Source organism: Propithecus coquereli, unplaced genomic scaffold, assembly GCF_000956105.1.
Source record: "Propithecus coquereli isolate 6110/MARCELLA unplaced genomic scaffold, Pcoq_1.0 Scaffold215, whole genome shotgun sequence".
Lineage (NCBI taxonomy): Eukaryota > Metazoa > Chordata > Mammalia > Primates > Indriidae > Propithecus > Propithecus coquereli.
Window position 1 is genome coordinate 604,296 of NW_012146634.1, and position 18,895 is coordinate 623,190.

The 18,895-nt window shown below is 38.9% G+C and overlaps 2 protein-coding genes across 2 annotated transcripts in view; one reads left to right on the forward strand and one right to left on the reverse strand.

Annotated features, from left to right (window-relative positions):
• ST7L (suppression of tumorigenicity 7 like) overlaps positions 1–11,525 on the reverse strand; it is a 97,019-nt gene extending 85,494 nt beyond the window's left edge. The window contains exons 1-3 of the mRNA XM_012644620.1: positions 11,321–11,525; positions 9,459–9,541; positions 5,461–5,623 (exon numbers count right to left, since the gene is read on the reverse strand). Coding sequence (XP_012500074.1) covers positions 5,461–5,623; positions 9,459–9,541; positions 11,321–11,525 — 451 coding nt within the window. The remainder of the gene's footprint in view (positions 1–5,460; positions 5,624–9,458; positions 9,542–11,320) is intronic.
• Positions 11,526–11,569: 44 nt separating this feature from the next.
• CAPZA1 (capping protein (actin filament) muscle Z-line, alpha 1) overlaps positions 11,570–18,895 on the forward strand; it is a 43,973-nt gene continuing 36,647 nt past the window's right edge. Inside the window, exon 1 of the mRNA XM_012644621.1 lies at positions 11,570–12,262. Within this exon, the coding sequence (XP_012500075.1) occupies positions 12,224–12,262 (39 nt within the window). The 5' untranslated portion in view covers positions 11,570–12,223. The remainder of the gene's footprint in view (positions 12,263–18,895) is intronic.

Sequence of the window (18,895 nt, forward strand, 5' to 3'; positions counted from 1 at the left end):
GGAGGCTGAGGCAGGAGGATCGCTTGAGCCCAGGAGTTTGAGGTTGCTGTGAGCTAGGCTAACGCCACGGCACTCTAGCCCGGGCAACATAGTGAGACTCTGTCTCAAAAAAAAAAAAAAAACTTTGTTCATTTTTATATTCCTGGAGCCTAGCACAGCATCTGGAACTGGACTTGTTTAATTGAATTAAATATAGCATGAGAGTTAGTCATGTAAACAATGGGATAAACTATGATAAGTTCTATAGTACAGTTATGTTTTATTCCAAGAGAAAAAAGAAAGTGATTAATTTTGCTCTGGGGAAATCAGGGGAGGCTTTAGAAAGGAGGTGACATTTGAACTGACATTGAATCACTGTAAAAGATAAGTAGAAGGTTGCCAAATGAAGAACATTCCAAGCAGAGGAAGTACCATAAAACCACACAGCATAGCTAGGCTAGAGTACAGGTTAAGGGGTGGGAGGGAGAGCTATTTTCTGACCTGTAAGTGAGGTCAGAAAATAGACTGGGAGAAACTGATCAGGGGGCTTATATGGCATATTAAGGAGTTTAGCTATTATCCTTAGTCGTCAAAGATTTATAAGGAGAAAAATTAATAACAGATCTTTGTTTAGATCAGTTCTGAAAAGTGTAATTTATGGACTTGCAAAGTAACAACTCTTCATAATAAATTCTAAGACATTATTTGCCTTTTTAACTATGTTGACGTGAACTCAGCTATATGACCCTGAGAATGAGGGCTTCCTTAAATTTTGTGCCCCTGGCACACTTGTCTTACTTGTCCTACAAAGTTGAACTGGCTGTGCAAAATCAATGGTGGGTAAAACTGCTAATTCTTTAGCACTTCAGTCCCCAACCCCCACGCCGCAGCCCAGTACTGGTCCGTGGGCTGTTAGTTAGGAACAGGGCCAGGCTTTACCACCAGAGCTCCACCTCCTCCCCTCCCCTCCCGAGGAAAAACTGTCTTCCATGAAACCAGTTCCTGTTACCAAATAGGCTGGGTACTGCTACTTCAGCAAGAGTCAAGGCAGTGACATCAAATTGTATTAGGAGTCATCAGTTTCTTCACTCCCACATCCTTGCAGTAAAAACAAGTCAAATTTCTTTTAAACATTATCCCAGGTATGATGGTTATCTCCAGTAAAGCTATTGTTTTGTGAGCTGAATTGGCCACTTTTGTCATGGAACACCACTTATACTTCAAAGAGTCACAGACAAACTTATGGTTATTTAGATGGGTACCTGGCAGACATTTTCTTAAAAATGAACAAAGTGAGTCTGTCAACTTCAAGGAAAAAAACTAACAATATTTGCTGCCAATGATAAAATTTGAGCTTAAAAACTCAAAACACAAGTGTTAGAATTTTGAAAAATTTGTGCCTGCTATCATGAACCTGGTAATTTACAATACTTAAAGAGTTTTCTGTGAGATTGGTAGTGATATTAATAAACATGATTTTTTGTATGTATTAAAATGTATCAATATTTAAGATATGTATAACTCAGTGAACAAGTATTTTCCAAATAACCAATGCATGATGCTATAAAATTATGCATAAGTAACAGATCCATTCAAAATGCAAGATATACCAGTGGATTTTAACATAACAGAGCATGAAAAGTTCAGATTCCACACTGCAACTAAACTTTCAGAAAGTAACTCTTAGCAAGTTTGGGTATAGTATCAAAAAAGGATAAGCACGATTTTCTAAGAAGGTTATTAAAATGCTCCTCTCTTTTCCAACTACAAATCTGTACAAGACAAGATTTTCTTTATATACTTCAATCAAAACAACATATCACAACAAACAATGAGGAAACAGATCCAAGAATAAACAGTCTTCTATTAAGCTAGACATTAAAGAGAGTTAAACAAATGTAAAACAATGCCAGCCTTCTGACTAAACTTTTTCTTGTTGTGGGAAATATAATTATTTTTTTAATACGTGTGTTAGCTCAGGCTACCATAACAAAATACCATAGACTCAGTGGCTTAAACAACAGAAATTTATTTTCTCATGGTTCTGGAGGCTGGAAGACTGTGATCAGGGTACCAGCAAGGTTAAGTTCTGGTGAGGGCTCTCTTCCTGCCTGGCAGATAGCTGCCTTCATGCTGTGTTCTCACACGGCACAGACAGAAAGCTCTGGTGTCTCTTTCTCTTCTTCTTCTTTTTTTTTTAATCTTGCCAACAACTTGATTTTATCTTCCTCTTCTTATAAGGGAATCCATTCTATCAGATTAGGTTTCCACACTTATTTAACCTTAATCACCTCCTTAAAGGCCCTATCTCCAATAGAGTCACATGGGGGATTAGAGATTCAGAATATGGATTTAGGGGTATACCATTCAGTCTATAGCATTCTTCCACTGGTCCCACAAAATTCACGTCCTTCATATAAAATACACTAATGCCATCCCAATAGCCCCCAAGGTCTTAACTCATTCCAACATCCACTCTAAAATCCAAAGTCTTATCTAAATATTATCTGAATCAAATATGGGTGCAACTCAAGGTACGATTTATCCTTAGACTAAATTCCTCTCCAGATGTGAACCTGTGGAACCAGAAAGTTATGTGTTTCAAATATACTGTACAATGGTGGACAGGCATAAGATAGATATTCCCATTCCAAAAAGGAGAAACCAAAAGGACCAAAGGGGTGATGGGTCCCAAAGCAAGTCCAAAACCTAGCAAGGCAAATTCCATTAGATCTTAAAGCTTGAGAATAATTCTCTGTGGTTTGATATTCTGCCCTCCAGGCCCACTGGAGTGGCACTGTAACCCTCACGGCTCTATGGCATAGCCCCAGCCATGTGGCGCTATGAGAGTATCCTGGCCCCTGAGGCACTGGGCAGAGTCATGTGGCCCCAGAAACTGGTTCCTCTTTGAAACCAAGGAGAAAACAGCCTTGTCCCCTGTGCCTGTGGTAGGAGTGCCAACCCTGAGTTTGGTCATTCTTCCCTTTTATTTTGAAGTCAGTACACATTCACAGCAGAATAGATAGCTCTATGGTCCGGTCCTATAGAATCCAAGAAGTCAAAGAGCCGTCCCACATTCTGTCCTGCTTTCTCTGTCCCTTTTAGTTAAAATGGGCAGTGTGTTTGCTGGTATAAACCCAACTCTATTCCTGGCTTCTGATGAGATAACTAATTATGTCCATGAGGTGCACACATTAATTGGTTGTTCAGCCACACCCTTAGTGTTCTTGTCAGAATAAGTTTTCTTATTTTTTACAATATGGATAGGTTGAGAATTTTACAAATCTCCACATTCTGGTTCTTTTTTGCTTAATGATTCCTTTTTCAATTCATGTTTTTCCTTTTACATTTCCCTATGACCACTCAGGATAAACCAAGTTGCTCCTTCAACACTTTGCTTAAAAATCTCCTCAGCTAAATATCCAATTTCATTGCTCTTAAGTTCTACCTTCCACAGAATGCTAGAACACAGTTCAGCCAAGTTCTTTTCCACTTTATACAAGGATAACCATTCCTCTGGTTTCCAATAACATGTTCCTCATTTCCATCTGAGACCTCACCAGATTTGCCCTTAACATCCATATTTCTAACATGCAACTCAAAATTCTTCCAGCCTCAACCCATTACCCAGTTCCAAAGCCACTTCCACATATTCAGGTATTTGTTATAGCAGTACCCCACTTCTCAGTACCAAAATCTGTATTAGTAAGCTTAGGCTGCTGCCATAACAAAATAGCATATACTGAGTGGCTTAAACAACAGAAATTTAATTTTTCACAATCTGGAGGTTGGAAGCCCAAGATCAGAATACCAGAATGATTGGACTCTGGTGAAGGTTCTCTTCCTGGCTTGCAGACAGCAGCCTTTTTTCTGTGTCCTTGCATGGCTGGAGGGGGTGGAGAGGTGAGACAGGGAGAGGGGGAGGAGGGGGGAGAAGGGAATGGGGAGGGAGAGGGAGAGGGGGGGAGAGAGATCTCTTCCTCTTCTTACAAAGCCATCAATCCTATCAGGTCAATCCCCATCCTTATGACCTCATTTAACCTTAATTACCTCCTAAAAATCCTGTCTCCAAATACAGTTACATTGGAGGTTAGAGTTTCAGCATATGAATTTTGGGGGACACATTTCAGTCTATAGTAATATGTTAATGTGCAATGGGTTGTTATTTTTTAAATATTTAAAAATTGGCTGGGTGCAGTGGCTCATGCCTGTAATCCTAGCATTCTGGGAGGCCAAGGCAGGAGGATTGCTCGAGGTCAGGAGTTTGAGACCAGCCTGAGCAAGAGCGAGACTCCATCTCTACTAAAAAATAGAAAGAAATTATCTGGACAACTAAAAATATATAGAAAAAATTAGCCAGGCATGGTGGCGCATGCCTGTAGTCCCAGCTACTCGGGAGGCTGAGGCAGAAGGATCGCTTGAGCCCAGAAGTTTGAGGTTGCTGTGAGCTAGGCTGATGCCACGGCACTCACTCTAGCCAGGGCAACAGAGTGAGACTCTGTCTCAAAAAAAAAAAAAAATATATATATATATATGACAATGGAATATCCATACACGAAGAACTGAGACTTTGATACTTTGTAAGTATACTGAAAAGAGAAGGTATTTTTCCTACTTTGCTTTTTTGGCAGGGATGGCTAATTGTCTCTCTTCTCTGCTTTATCAGTAATAAGTTCCCCTGCTTATTTGCTGGGCACTTATACACTGAGAAAATGATTAAAATTTCTAGCCTCCCTATGGCAAGTAGTAGGCACATGACAATGGTCTGACCAGTAGGAAGTAAGTATGTAACATTTCTAAGAAGTGTCCTCAGCTGCTGTGGAGTCAGGTAGAGGAGCATCCTTCTTCTGGCCTTTTTTTCCTTTCTGCTGATTGGAATGTGGATGTGATGGCTGAAGCCAGAGCAACGGTCTTGGATTACAAGGTAAAAAATACATTTGGAGATGGCAGGCTAAAAAAACATAAAGGGTCTGAGTCTCTGATGATCATTGCTCTCTATACCAGCCATGGATTACCTGTATCTACACAAAAGACAAACTTCTGAGTCTTGGTCCATTTGGACTGCTATAACAAAATACCATAAACTGGGCAGCTTATAAACAACATAAACTTATTTCTCACAATTCTGGAGGCTGGGAAGTCCAAATCAAGGTACTGGCAGATTTGGTGTCAGGTAAGAGCCTGCTTTCTGGTTCATAGTGGTAACTTCTCACTGTCTCCTCTAATGGTGGAAGGGCTCTCTGAGGTGTCTTTTATAAGGACACTAATCACATTCATGAGTGCCCTGCCCTCATGACCTAATCACTTTCCAAAGGCCCCACCTCCTAACACCATCACATTGGTGATTAAGTTGCAACATTTGAATTTGGGGGGGAATACAAACATTCAGACCATAGCACTCTGTTTTGAGTTTTATATTTTCCACAGCCAAACTCAATCTTAACTATAAAGCTCTGAAAATGACATTAGAAAAGTAGTCACCTGACAAATTCTGCCTGCTGGTTTCACTTTCTCCGTTGCTGGAAGAAGAACCTGGTTCTGAAATGCTGCTCTCTGTTCTTCCCATCAGTGGTCGCAAATGGCTTACAGATACTTGCTCAATAAAAGATGTGCCATGCTTATGGAAGTACCACCATTCAAATATCTATGACAAGCAGAAAACATCCTTCAATTATAATTGATCAGCAGATGAATGAGCTCAAATTAAAACATTCTCTCAAGATGTTCCTGTTCAATTCAGCATTTTAAATGCACTCTCTTTCAAAACAAAACACACAAACACAAGATTCACCAATAACACATGCTGTATAAAAGTGAAATACCTTTTTGTGTGCTTTGGGCAAGTCACTTAATCTCTAATATCTCAGAACTTCAGTGTCCTTGTCTATTAAATGTGTTAACAGGAATTACAAGAAAGTGCTTTTGAACCAAAAAGTATTACTCCAATATTTGGCAATATTATTAATATACAGATTAAGAGTCAAGATGATTCCCATATTGAACCATTTAAAAATCAGGATATTCACTTCTTTGTGTTTCCATAGCTTATCCCTATTATAAAAAAAGGAACCAAAAGAAGCTCTTTGCCAAATTAACAGAAATTTTCATATGTGGACATTCCAACCTTCCAAACTTCCTTTGCCTGGCTCATGTGGGTTTCAGTTTAAATGACACTTCCTTAGGGAACTTCTCTTGATTCCACAGAACAGAATAGACAACTGTGTTGTGCAATTCCATTGGATCTCGTGTTTTCCTTTCAGAGTAATCTTTTCACCTGTAATACCTGCTGCTGTTCCTCAAGCCCCCAAACACACTCCCATTGAGGCAGAAGTAACATGCAGCATAGCTAGCTTACTCATTTCCTTTAGGTCTTTCCTAAAAAAGGCACCATTTCAGTGAGACCTTCCCTTGCTACCCCAGATACAATTTCAACCTTCTTCCCTGACACTTTATATGCCCTGCTCTATTTCATTGTTTTCCCTTAGCACTTATCACTATTAGTAAGAACATACTATTTGTGTGACTTATTTATCTTTTATTATCTATTCCCCTAATAAAATGTAAACTCCATGAGCACAGGGATTTTTTTCTGTTTTGTTTACTACTGTAAGCCCAGTGCTTAGAAACAGTGTGTGGCACCGTAGGCCACACAATAAATAATTATCAAGTGAATGAATCATTGTCCCTAATCACCTTCTAGACCAAATTCCATGAGGCCATAATCTGCTTACCGTGGTATTCCCAACATCTAGAGCAGTGTTTGACACATAAAAGGCCCTCCGTAAGTATTTGTTGAATGAAATTTGAAATTGTTCACTTTGTTCATTTGAACAATTTTATATAATTAGTTTTCTATTAATATGTCTTGACTATAAAATTAATACCTTCCTCCTCTTATTTATGGACCATTTCTCTCAAAAAGCCAACTGAGAGACTAGTTTCCTGCCAAATGTATTGGACAAATGTATTACTTTATTTATCTAAAGAATAAATAAACACATCCACAACTGCCTAAGAGATTGTAATCTTTTTTTAAACTGTTTTACTATGACCACAAACAGAGCATATCACAAAAACAATCAGAGTTTTCAAACCTCTAGGATTGTTATTTTTTGTCTCAGTAAATAATAGAACAAATATGCTACACAGGTGTCAAAAGTATGCAGTCATTTTTTACTACATTGTGGCCCACTGACTAAATGCTACAACATATATAGGAAAGTGCTAGAAAATCAAGGTACAGCATTCTTTTCTATCATGCCACTATTGTTTTATGCTCGGTCTAAAATGGTTTCTCTTTTTGCTCACTCTTATTGAGTTAGCAAGAAATTAATCACCACCAAATGTGGCCATGGTTTGGTTTCTACCATATGTGTTACTAAGAAGTGGGATGAAACTTCTTGAAAACAACCGGAAGAAATTACACAAGCAGAAATTATTTATGTGACAGAAAAGATAAGATTTATATTGGATAAATCTTGGATAAAAACATTGGATAAATACTGTCAAGGACAGTAATCATAAGGGCAATAATAAATACTACCCTTCACTATATAAAGTACAGGTGGATTTTTTAGGAATTAATATGAAGCTAGAGGCTTTTTCAACTTTTAAGTCAACTTTTTAACATAAATGAACAATGATAATAATAATTGTTAATACTCACCAAAAGCTCTCTCTAAGAGCCAAACATTGTGCCAAGCCCTTTACATGCATTATGGCATTTAATCCTCACAACAACTGACTTTAGGGATGAGGACACACATTCCAAATTTAAATCATGAGCTCTAGCTCACATCATTGCTAAGTAGCAGAGCTGGGATTCTTACTCAGGTTTGCCTGACTTCAGAGCTTCTAACCATTACACTAGACTGCTTCACAAACATACCTCATTGTATATGTATATCTGAGTGTATGTGTATACAAGTTGGATAAGTCTAGGCAGAAAAAGAAATTATAAACACAACAACCTTTGCTAATAAAAATCCACCAGTATTGCTAGGGTAATGACAAAATTTAACTTTTAAAATGCTACTTGAATTTCCTAATTTTTATATATTTAAAACCCTGTTTTAAAAAGAGTTACAAAAATATTTTAAAAGATTTTAGAAACCATATATATGTATATAAAAGTTATTTCTTTCTTATAAATGAGGAAATTATGATTTAGACAGTTTATGTGACTTGCCTGAAGTCAGCTAGTAAGTGGCAGAGTTGAGATTCAAAATTCTCGTTCCAAAACCAATGCTTTCTCCAATACATCAGCTGTTTAAAGATAATTTATTTCCTTTATTTAGACTTTTTATGCTATTTACTAAATATGCTAAAATATGCTTAACTATGAGTAGGTTTTATAAATCAATAAATTGTGAGGCTTATACTAACATATAGCTTTTAACCTGAATTCCTCAATAGCTTATTTATTTTCCAAGAGAAAAATCTCTTTCTTGTCTTCATTTCACTTTAACAAAATGTTCAGTGTTAGGCCCTATTTTAAAAAAGGTCCAATACAAATACTACTCTTCCTACTGTAGCTGGAGAGCACCACCTAGAGATAAGAAAAAAGAACAGAAAAATCCATTGGCGGTGCATGGTGTATAACTTAAGATTTTTATCTACAGCAGTATTTTTCCAAAGAGGAAACACTAGATCCCAGGGATGTTAATGGGGATTACAAATTTTTAAAAACACATTTTTTAATAAAAAATGATATCTTGTTCAAGGAAAAGTTGAATTAAAGTTAAGCATGTTTCTTTATTGTGGGACTTCTCAGAACAGTAATGGCCAAAATTCATTAAGTGCTCACTTTGAGCCAGCTACCATGTTATTAATACGAACTTTTATACACATTATCTCATTTAGTCTTCATAATACTATAAAGTGGATACTATTATTATCCCTAGTTCACAGATGAGGAAACTAGGGCTTGGAAAAACTGCAAGCTGAATACAAGACACAAATTTTAGTCTGCCCAATGTTGCCAATATTAAAATATTGAAAAATTTATATAAAATCTGTATATCTAAGTTCTCTTGAAATCATTTGAAAAATTGGAAGATCTGGTAATATTAGTCACAAGTCTACAGGGCAACAATTAGCTTTAGCCCCTTTTAGAACGAGTATGTGCTGTCCAGATTACCCATAAGGAATTTAATTCTTAAATTGTGCCCATTTCACTCATCTTTGTTACCAACTTGAGCCCTGCAGGTATTTAAAGTCGACCTCATCCCCATCCCCTCCCCCACTACAGTATATAATGTCTTTAATATGCAAATAAATACTGCAAATCTCTACAAGTGGATAGGGAAAAGTAGTGTTCCCCAAACTTGTTGAATAGGTAATTCTCTTTTCAAATGCTGAACACATTTTGGAAATGCTAATCCATAAGTAATTATAATTTATAATTATTGTAACCATATAACAGGATGGATCTTTAGATAAATAACAAAACATGAATGAAGGAAATGGAAACTACTCACAAATATTAGTCCTGATATCAAAGAAGATGTCCCTGAAAGTGCCACATAGAATTTGGGTGTCAATGAATTTAAAAATACTGTCACTGCCGAAAGAAAAAAAAAAAATCAAAGTTTAAAAAATGCAAATAAAAAATACAAATTTAAAGTACTTCAGTTATAAATATGCAGGTGTCTTTATGAGAGGGGGGACATAAGTAGCATTAATATTTAGTGTGAAATTCATCTGAGAAAGTTATAATTTTTAAAAAGCTACTTTAAATGACCATTTTATCATATCTTAAAAGTGCATTCACACATGTAAAGGTAGAATTTTATACGGTTGGTCAAATAAGCAGCAAATCAAAGCAGCAAATCAGCTTGCTTTTGAGAATAAAAGCACTTATAAATCATAATTTAGACAAGAATTTTTGCAACTCTATAAGGATAAGAAGCTAAACAAAGGAGGTTGAAAACTACTCCCTAATTATTTTGGTAAGATACAAACCAGTGTTTCAAATTAGAGGGAAAGAAACAGTGTAGTATTTGGTATGTCAGCTAGAGAGGCAAAATAGGTCAAAGAGAAAAGCAACAAACTGAGAGCTCTTTGAACCTGACTTACTGAAATCCTGGATCAGATTCTCCACTTCAAATAAATGTCTCATAAATACTTTAAGTTTTAGAAAGAAATAAAATTCTACAATAGTCAACTATTCTCATCTAAATGGTGTATCTGGTTAACATGTAGAAAAATAAATAATGTATCAATGAATAACATCCATTGCGCATACAAACCACGATTAAAAGCTTCATTCACCTGTTACAGAGCCACTAAATTAGCTCTTAAGTCTAGCCTGTTTTAGTGTACTAGTTATATGTGAATTTATATCGTACCTATCTTTTAAAAAATCCAAAATATCTCAGAACATTATCTTACAGTCTTTCCTGTTATCTCATGTTATAGGAAAGGGGACATTGCCTTCTTTTGCTACAGAAAAATAAACCACTGTACAAATAGCCAAAGTCATCAAGAAACAGAAATAAATACTTCCATCTTGTTCAGAGGTTGCTTCTCAGGGCTTGAGTGAAATATTATAATGACATGGTAAGAGGCCCTGGCTCCATCCACTTTGTCCTGTCTACAACTAAATAACAGTATTTTCAGAATTCACGGTCATCACTTCTTATGCATCTTTGTATCTTCAGACCAGACTACATAGCAAGCGCTCTATAGATGTCGAAAGAACTAATGAACAAACCCACTGCTGTTTAGGGGCGGTTCGTGGTGGGGGCGGGGGGGGGTGTCACTCTTTACTTGCTGTACTGTTCTATTTTATTACTCAAGATAAAGCCTAAAGCAACACACACAAATACCACGAAAGCTATTTCTTAATAGAACTATTTTAAAACAATAGTCTACTAAGATCACGGCATTTCCTTTCTTTGAAATCCTTGAATTACAGATGTCCTCATCTTCGTGGTGGGGGTTCTCTAAGGTGAGAGGCGGGAGACTCAAAAGAATGATTTTCAAGGATTTTACCGATGGTGGGGGTGTATATAAATTCTGTATCTAAATCTGAGAATGGTCTCTTCTGTCCTACCACCTGAAGCTTACAGCTTGTCAGGTGGCTTTTCCTCCGGTAAACGAGGATCTAAGTTAAGAAAGAGGGCGGATCTTAAGAGTTCTAGGGAGGAGCCGGTAGCTGCAGCTCAGGTTTGATAATCAGCTGCGGGATTGCGGCCCAAGAGAAAAATAACTCACTTGGTCGCGCATCACCGACTTCTCCGAGGCCCTCGGTGACTACCTAGAATCTCTGCCCTTTGGCCCTTGCCCCCGGCACCTGTCCTGGCCCCTGGCCCGTCCCCGGAAGGTCTGGTCCTCTCACCCGCTGCCAAGTTCTCACACAGCCTCAGCGGGACCCTCAGAGCGTAAAGCAGCCCCAGCCCAGCCACGAACCACAACGAGGCCCCAGCCCCCGCCAGCCCGGCCCGCAGCCGCTCCTTCCAGCCCAGCGGCGGGCTCATGCCGGGAGCAGGTGCAGAAAGAGATACAGAAGTTGCGGCTTCACCAAAGCCGCCGTGCTCCGCCATCTTGCCGCTCTCGCCGGCGCCTGGAGCTGGGAGGGAAGGGCAGGAAACCCGGAGTCGGGAATCCTGGGATAGTGGCGGATCTGAAGTTGGCCTATGTGAAGGCTGAGAATCCCGGGAAACGGGGACCGAGAAGATTGGAAGGTGGAGGAGCGAGTCCTAAGACTGGGGCTACCTTTTCCTTCGGGGGGCGGGGAAGGACAGATTGCGGCGTCTGTTCTGAAGGAACTGGACTGAGATATGACCCCGGAGTGAAGCGTTATTGCTTCCATTCACCCAGTTCCCGGAATTGGAAAAGCCACCGACCGTTCCAGAGGCCGAGCAGCTCTTTAGCGCTTTGGACTCGGCTGCCATGGAGATCACTGGTACCAGGAAAACTTATAGGAGTAGCAACTGCTATTGGGTCGGTTGGAGCCCAGGCGCCAAGAACAGTCGAAACGCGCTGCCAGCGTCCAACAGATGAATGGGGAAATGATTGTAACTCAGTGAGAAAGAGATTAGACTTCAAGTCACTTAAGGAACAGCCGACGTCCCAGGGCACTGGCGCCAGGAGTTGTCACCCCACGCGTAACTGACATGGCGCCCTCTTGATCTGCGTTTCCGGGCGGGTCCTTCCGACTGCCCCCGCGGTGATTCCATCACTCTGCTTCCTTCCCGGCCTGCCTCGCGCCTGCGGCCGGGCTGGGCCAGAGCAGCCCAAGATGGCCGACTTCGAGGATCGGGTGTCGGATGAGGAGAAGGTAAGGGGTCCGCCTCTCTCTCTTACCTCCTCCCCCGACAGGGAACAGGGGCCCGATCCGACTGCGGTAGGAAGCCTGACAGTGTCCTCAGGAAAAACAAGCTTCTTGGCCTGCGCTGACATACGATCTCTGCAGTCGGGACGCTTCGCTCTTAAGGGGCTTTCCTCTGCCTCACGGTGGCCCCAGTTTCCCATTCCTCAACTCTCTTCTTTTCCTCCTGGGCCTGAGGCACAGCCCAGTGGCCTTCCTGCAAGAGAAGAGACTTTTCCCTTATTGAATCGTGACTGTGAACTCCTTTTTGTAATTATGAGAGAGGGCGTTGATTATGTCGCGGCGTATCTAAAAGCGGTTATTTTGCCGCCTTTAGCTGTTGGGGCTCACCCATCCCCCCATTTTTAGGTGTGATTGGGGTTAGTTTAGGGCGAGTCACTTCCTGGTCAGGGTGGCCTCTTAACTTCCCTTTTGCTCCTCCTTCCCCAGGAAGTGATTTTGCTGTCACGACTCCTCGACAGGGAGAAAGGTCCCTAAGTGCTGTCCACCTCACTACACATCCACTTCTTTTCTCACGTGCTATTTATTGCCTGTTCTCTATAATAAGTGTGCAAGCCTCAGGGCATTTGCTTCAGAGTTTGGACACCAGCCTTTTCCCCGTAGACACTCGGTTGATTGATTGTGTGTACATATACCTCGCCCTCCACCCCCCGCCCGGACCCCCGACCCCGGTCTTACATCCTCTCAACTATAATTTTTGAAAACTAGTTTGCGGTTTCTTGTTAACAAATCAGTAATAGCCAATGGATTTCCTTAATCTCCCGAAGGTTTTATATAACACGTAAATTTCATGTTAACACATTCAAGTCTGAACAAAGCATCCTGCCTTCTTTGATACTCCGCTGTGGAGTCTTTGATTATAGCTGGATTTGTCAGTGTGCAATTTGTGTATTTATTTCTTGAAAAATGTCTTAAATACAAAAGCATAATCTCAGGTGGAATAACTTTTTTTTCCTGACAGTTGCACACCTTTCATAACAGGCTTTTCAGTAAATACGTGATTTTAGGGCCGGTAGAAATTAGAATGACCTCACTAGGTAATTTGTTATAGTACAAGAATTATGTCTTCTGTTTCCTATTGTGGCTGTTACGAAATGTGCATCCTTGAGTGTTCTGTAGACCTGTCTTGGCTCTTTTTTAAATAAGAGATTGAGATGGGGGAGGGGACTGTATGATCCGGGAGTCTGATGTATAGAATAATTTGATATACCTACATATGGCATGCCATTTTGAAATGGTGAAGAATGTGCTCTACACTTACCAGTCGTTGAACACTTTCAGCGTTAGTTTTTCTCCTATTTAGAAACTGATTGTCATAAATATGTAAGAGTTAGGAAAAAAAGACCTGTGAGCTTATGCTGGAAAGAAAACTGTAATAAGATGTTTATTCTGAGGTGAACAGTTATGATTCAAATAAGAGTAAATTACAGTGAAAATACTGGGCTAATATTTGTTAGTCCAACTGATAATTCTTCTATCTTAAGCAAAAAAAAAAAAAATTGTTCTATTTTAACCAATTTCACAAAGAATTTAGATAATAAACTTTAAAGTTTATTGTTCCCAAGTCATACACATTTACCAGTGTTGTTGGATTTTTGTCTTTGACATTAGATTAGAATGCCTTTTTAGTTAAACTTGGGAAAGTATGTATGTATTTCAAAGTGCCAATTAAGATATCTTTAGATATTACAGTGTTTTAATTAATAACATTAATAGTCTTGGTTTTATAACAAGATCTGTGACCAGTTTCCTCTTATCTCCTAGCATATTATTTTTGTTGCCAAATATATTTTAATATTGCTTTTTATCTTTGTTACATTTTTTTAAAGCAGTAAACCATGAGGTGAATTTGGTGATGATGGTCTGTGTTTTCCTTGAAAGTATTTCTGTACAAGCTAGTAAAATCATCCATTCTCATAACTAACTGCTGAAGTTTTTATCACTTTATAAAGAGGAAGTTGGGTTTTTTTAACTTCTGCATCATTACCTGAAATGGTCATGATGAGCTGTCTAAATAAAACAGGAAGTCGAAAGTGTAATAACTTGCAGAAACAAGTGCTTTTAGTTGTACCCTTGAGTTCACAGTTTCTGAGAATGAGCTTGACTCTTCAGTTACTTCTAAATGCTTAGCAAGACCAAGATACCACACTTAGGAAGCTTGAAATTTGAGATGAACTACTTGAATTGTCTGTTTTCTTTATTTCATGATTCAGCAATTTTTGGTTTGGTTTTTTTTTTTTTTTTAAAGACAGAGTTGCCCAGGCTGGAGTTCAGTGGCATGATCATAGCTCACTGCAGCCTCACACACCTGGGCCCAAGCTATCCTGCCTCAACCTCCCAAGTAGCTGAGACTGCAGGCGTGCACAACCACACCCAACTAATTTTAAAATTTTTTGTAGAGAGGGCATCTTGATATGTTGCCCAGGCTGGTCTCAAACCCCTGGCCTCTAGTGATCCTCCCTCCTTGGCCTCCCAAAGTGCTGGGATTACAGGTGTGAGCCACCACACCTGGCCTGATGGAACATTGTTATTTTTTGTTTTGTTTGTTTTTTTGGAGACAGAGTCTTGGGCTAGAGTATAATGGCGTCATCTTAGCTCACTGTAACTTCAAACTCCTGGACTCAAGTGATTCTCCTGGCTCACCCTCCAGAGTAGCTGGGACTACAGGCACCCACCACCACGCCCTGCTAATTTTTCTATTTTTTGTAGAGACAGAGTCTCCCTCCTGGTCTCAAACTCCTGACCTCATGTAGTCCTCCTGCCTTGGCCTCCCAAAGTGCTAGGATTATAGACCTGAGCCACTGTGCCCTGCCTGATTCAGCATTTTTAAGACATGAATGGAAAGAGAATTTTAGGGCTGAAAAATATGGTTAGCATATTTTTTCTTTTCAATCTAACTAGTAGGATATTTGTGTACAGTTTCTAGAATACCGGAATTAAGAAGTTATGCTTTCAGTTTAGGCAATGTTTTCAGTAATAAACAATTTTTTGTATTAAAAAAAGTACATGCTTGTGGTTTAGACAATGGTTTCAGTTTTAAGGCATTTTTTGAGAAACAGATTTATCAAAATTATTTAGTAGAGATGTAGAAGATGGTGTAAATAGATGCAGAAATTTGAGGGCTCTGTTAAAACACATGAAAAATATTTATACTTTTAAACTGCCATTTCCTTGATTATGTATTACCTCCTTAATTTACTAGTTACCCTTATAGTAAAGTTTATTTGGTGTGGCTGTTTTTTTAACAAATAATTGATTAGTATTAATATCGTCGTTCTTTTCACTTCTTTTCAGTTAGCTTTGCTGAGTAGTATTCATATAATCTGTTATAAAATCCTGGAAGAGGAGCATAAAGACTAATAAGCAGGTGCAAACTCAGATGCCCAATCTTTTGTTAAGAGTATAGGTTTATTGGCTGGGTGCTGTGGCTCACACCTCTAATCCCACCACTTTGGAAGGCTGAGGCAGGAGGATCATTTAGGCCAAGAGTTTGAGACCAGCCTTGGCAACATAGACCCTGTCTCTATAAAAAAAAAAGAATAGGTTTATCATAATTTCTTCCAGAACATTTAGCTATTTTATTAGGAACAGCTTAATATTAAACAAAGTAGTATAATTTGGCAGAAAATTCAGATCCCAGGTTTGTCTGATTGTGGAGCCATGCTTTTGTCACTACAGTTTTTTCCCATGTAACCATAAATGAAAAACCAGAATAGAGGCATCCACTTAATAAAGTATAAATGAGGTATTATGATGTAGTAGAAAAGAATGATTCTAAATGTTAGGAGATTTGGCCTTTCCCTGCTGTACTTCTAGCCTGTACTTCTAGTGATTTTGGAAAAATCACTTAGTCTGTACCAGTGGGCCTCAGTTTTCTTCTAACATAGGGGAGTGGGGGGGATTGGATCAAACCAACACAAGAAAGTTTAGTGAACTTTTTTGAACTCCAATAAAAAAAGTTCTGTTTTAAAAATTGAAACATTGAAATGTTCTGGGAGGTTCTGTCATTGTCTGCTTCCTACATTTGCCCTGATAACAAGACTGAGTTCTTTGGTAACTGAAACCATGCCTTTTTATCTAGTGCCTAGCCTAGTACCAAGTACATAGTGTAGGCACTGTGTATTGGTATGAAAGAGATCACAGCTTCATTAATTCTCATATTTCCCCAGCTCACCCTCCTTCATCCCCTATAAAACACCTCCTACCCCCAATTATTTCTGATAATCTGTAGATATTTCTTGTGTTTATGGATGTATCCACACCTTGGATGCCTCTTTGTGCATTGTGTCTGAGCATGTGCTCCCATCACTGGTGCTTTGCCAGGCCACTGCTGGGAACATTTGACCCCCTGGGGTGCATTTTCCTACAGGTCCTATAAAACTGCAAAGCCTTATGGATACCAGAATGACCATGTACATGTACTTCAAGCTTTGCAAAGCCCCTAATGAAAGTGTTTCTTTATCTGCTGTAAATCCTCTCTTTTAGAAAAAGGACTGCTCAGAAAAACACACACTGTGGGACCAGATATTGTTTGTTCTTTTCTCTCTCTTGTGCACAGACTTCTCTCATCTTCTTGCCATAAAATTCAATAATGTCCTTATATGTTTATGAATATAAAAACCCTGGATAGGGGAAATTAGACATGATACCGAGGACAAATGACTACTGGGGAGTTTTGAACTAGATGATAATTTCAATATCCATTTGCTATTATTTTCTCTTGTCATCAGAACCTCCAACCAATCACTGCATTTCTGTTCATCCAACCATTATTCTCTTAGTTGCATGGTAAGAACACTGGCATCATCTTTTTCACCCTTAGCTTCTCCTCTCATGTTCATTCGGTATTCAAGTCCTGTAAATTATTTCTTCCTGTTGTTAGATTCTGTTATTCCATTTCCATTAACTTTAAACCATTTTCTACTTTAGTTGTATAGGAACTATAATCACAGGCTTGAAATGATAGGAAAGGGCGTGAGTAAAAAGTCCCCTCCCACCCTTGTTCTCCAGCCACCCAGTTTCCCTGAGAGGCAGGCAATATTACCAATTCCTTTTATATCTTTTATATTCTGTGCAAATACCAACAAACAAATATACTTTTCACTTAACAATATCTCTAACCTGTTTATGTTCCTTCTATCATTGTCTTCATTCAGGACCTTTTCTTATGCTTGAATTATTTTTAACAACATTCTCAATTGTTCTCTCTGCCTCCAGCCTCTCCTTCCTACATTCTCGCTGGTTTACCACAAATTCCTCACAAATACAACGTATTACAAAACCTTAAGCATTGTGTAAAATTTATCTTTGCTATATCTGCACATATGGATTGTTAGGACAGTGTCTATGAGATGGAACATTTGGTCGAGTGGTTGAAATGACACAGTATAGGTAGGCCATGGTATAACATACTATATAAGCAAGAAAACAGCATAATGCCAGACTGCACCGAAGAAAGGTTAGTGGGTTTATTGGAACATGAGAGAACTTTGCCTTGTGGATTCTTTCTTTGTTTTGCATCTAGATAACATTTAAGTGCTGATTATGAGCTAGTACTTTCTGTATTAACATGTATTCATCTTAAAATATCCCTTCATGGTAGATACTAATATTAACCCCATTTTACAATAGAGCAAAACTGAGGCACATATGAGGTTAAAAAATATGACCAAGCATCCAGAACTAATAAACAGTAGAGTAGATACAATGCTGGCAGTCTGCTTCCAGAGCCTTTGCACTCACCCATTTTGATTCCTTTGAGTAGATAATAGACAGTGAGTAATTCTGCTGAAATATGACACAGTCCTAAACAGCAATCAAGTTAATGGTGTAGTAACATGGATGTTTTTGTAGACACTATAACATTGATGTTCTCTGGTCATGACTGCATTATAATTGTTGCTGAATTAGCTTAGTGTTCTTTTGAGCTTAAGCATGCCACCAGGAATTCTAGTATTTATACTGTGTTATAAACATATGTTGAGAAACATGGCTTTAGAAGTTTAAAGATCATGAAAATACCCGTGACAAGGCCAAGGGGACTGGCTGCCTCTCTTAAGAACTTTATGGTATGACATTACCTTAGAACATTCTTGCCTGCAGCAGAATCTCAATGTGTTTCTTTCAAAAAAAGCAGATTTCTGGATTCTATCCTAGACCTACTGAATCAGAATTTTTTGGAACTGGTGGTAAGGAATCAATTTTTAATAAGCTTCCCAATGATTCTTGGGCATCTCAAGAATCCTTATCTTAGTGAACTTGCAGTGGTCCAAATCTTAGTCCTTTGCCTGTTAAACTCAGAAGCTTGAGCATCAGCATACTAAACCCAAATCTCTCTCTCTCAGGGACAAATTCATTATAGCTGGGCTGATGAAACTAATGTATAAAGGTAGACTAACAACTAATTTACTAAATACAAAAGGAACTAGATTCTTTTTTTCAGATAGGTTATGCACATGGTGAAAAAATTTTATATATATATATACTTTTTTTTTTTAGAGACAGGGTCTCATTCTGTCATCCAGGCTGGAGTGCAGTGGCACAATCATAGCTCACTGCAGCCTCACACACCTGGGCCCAAGC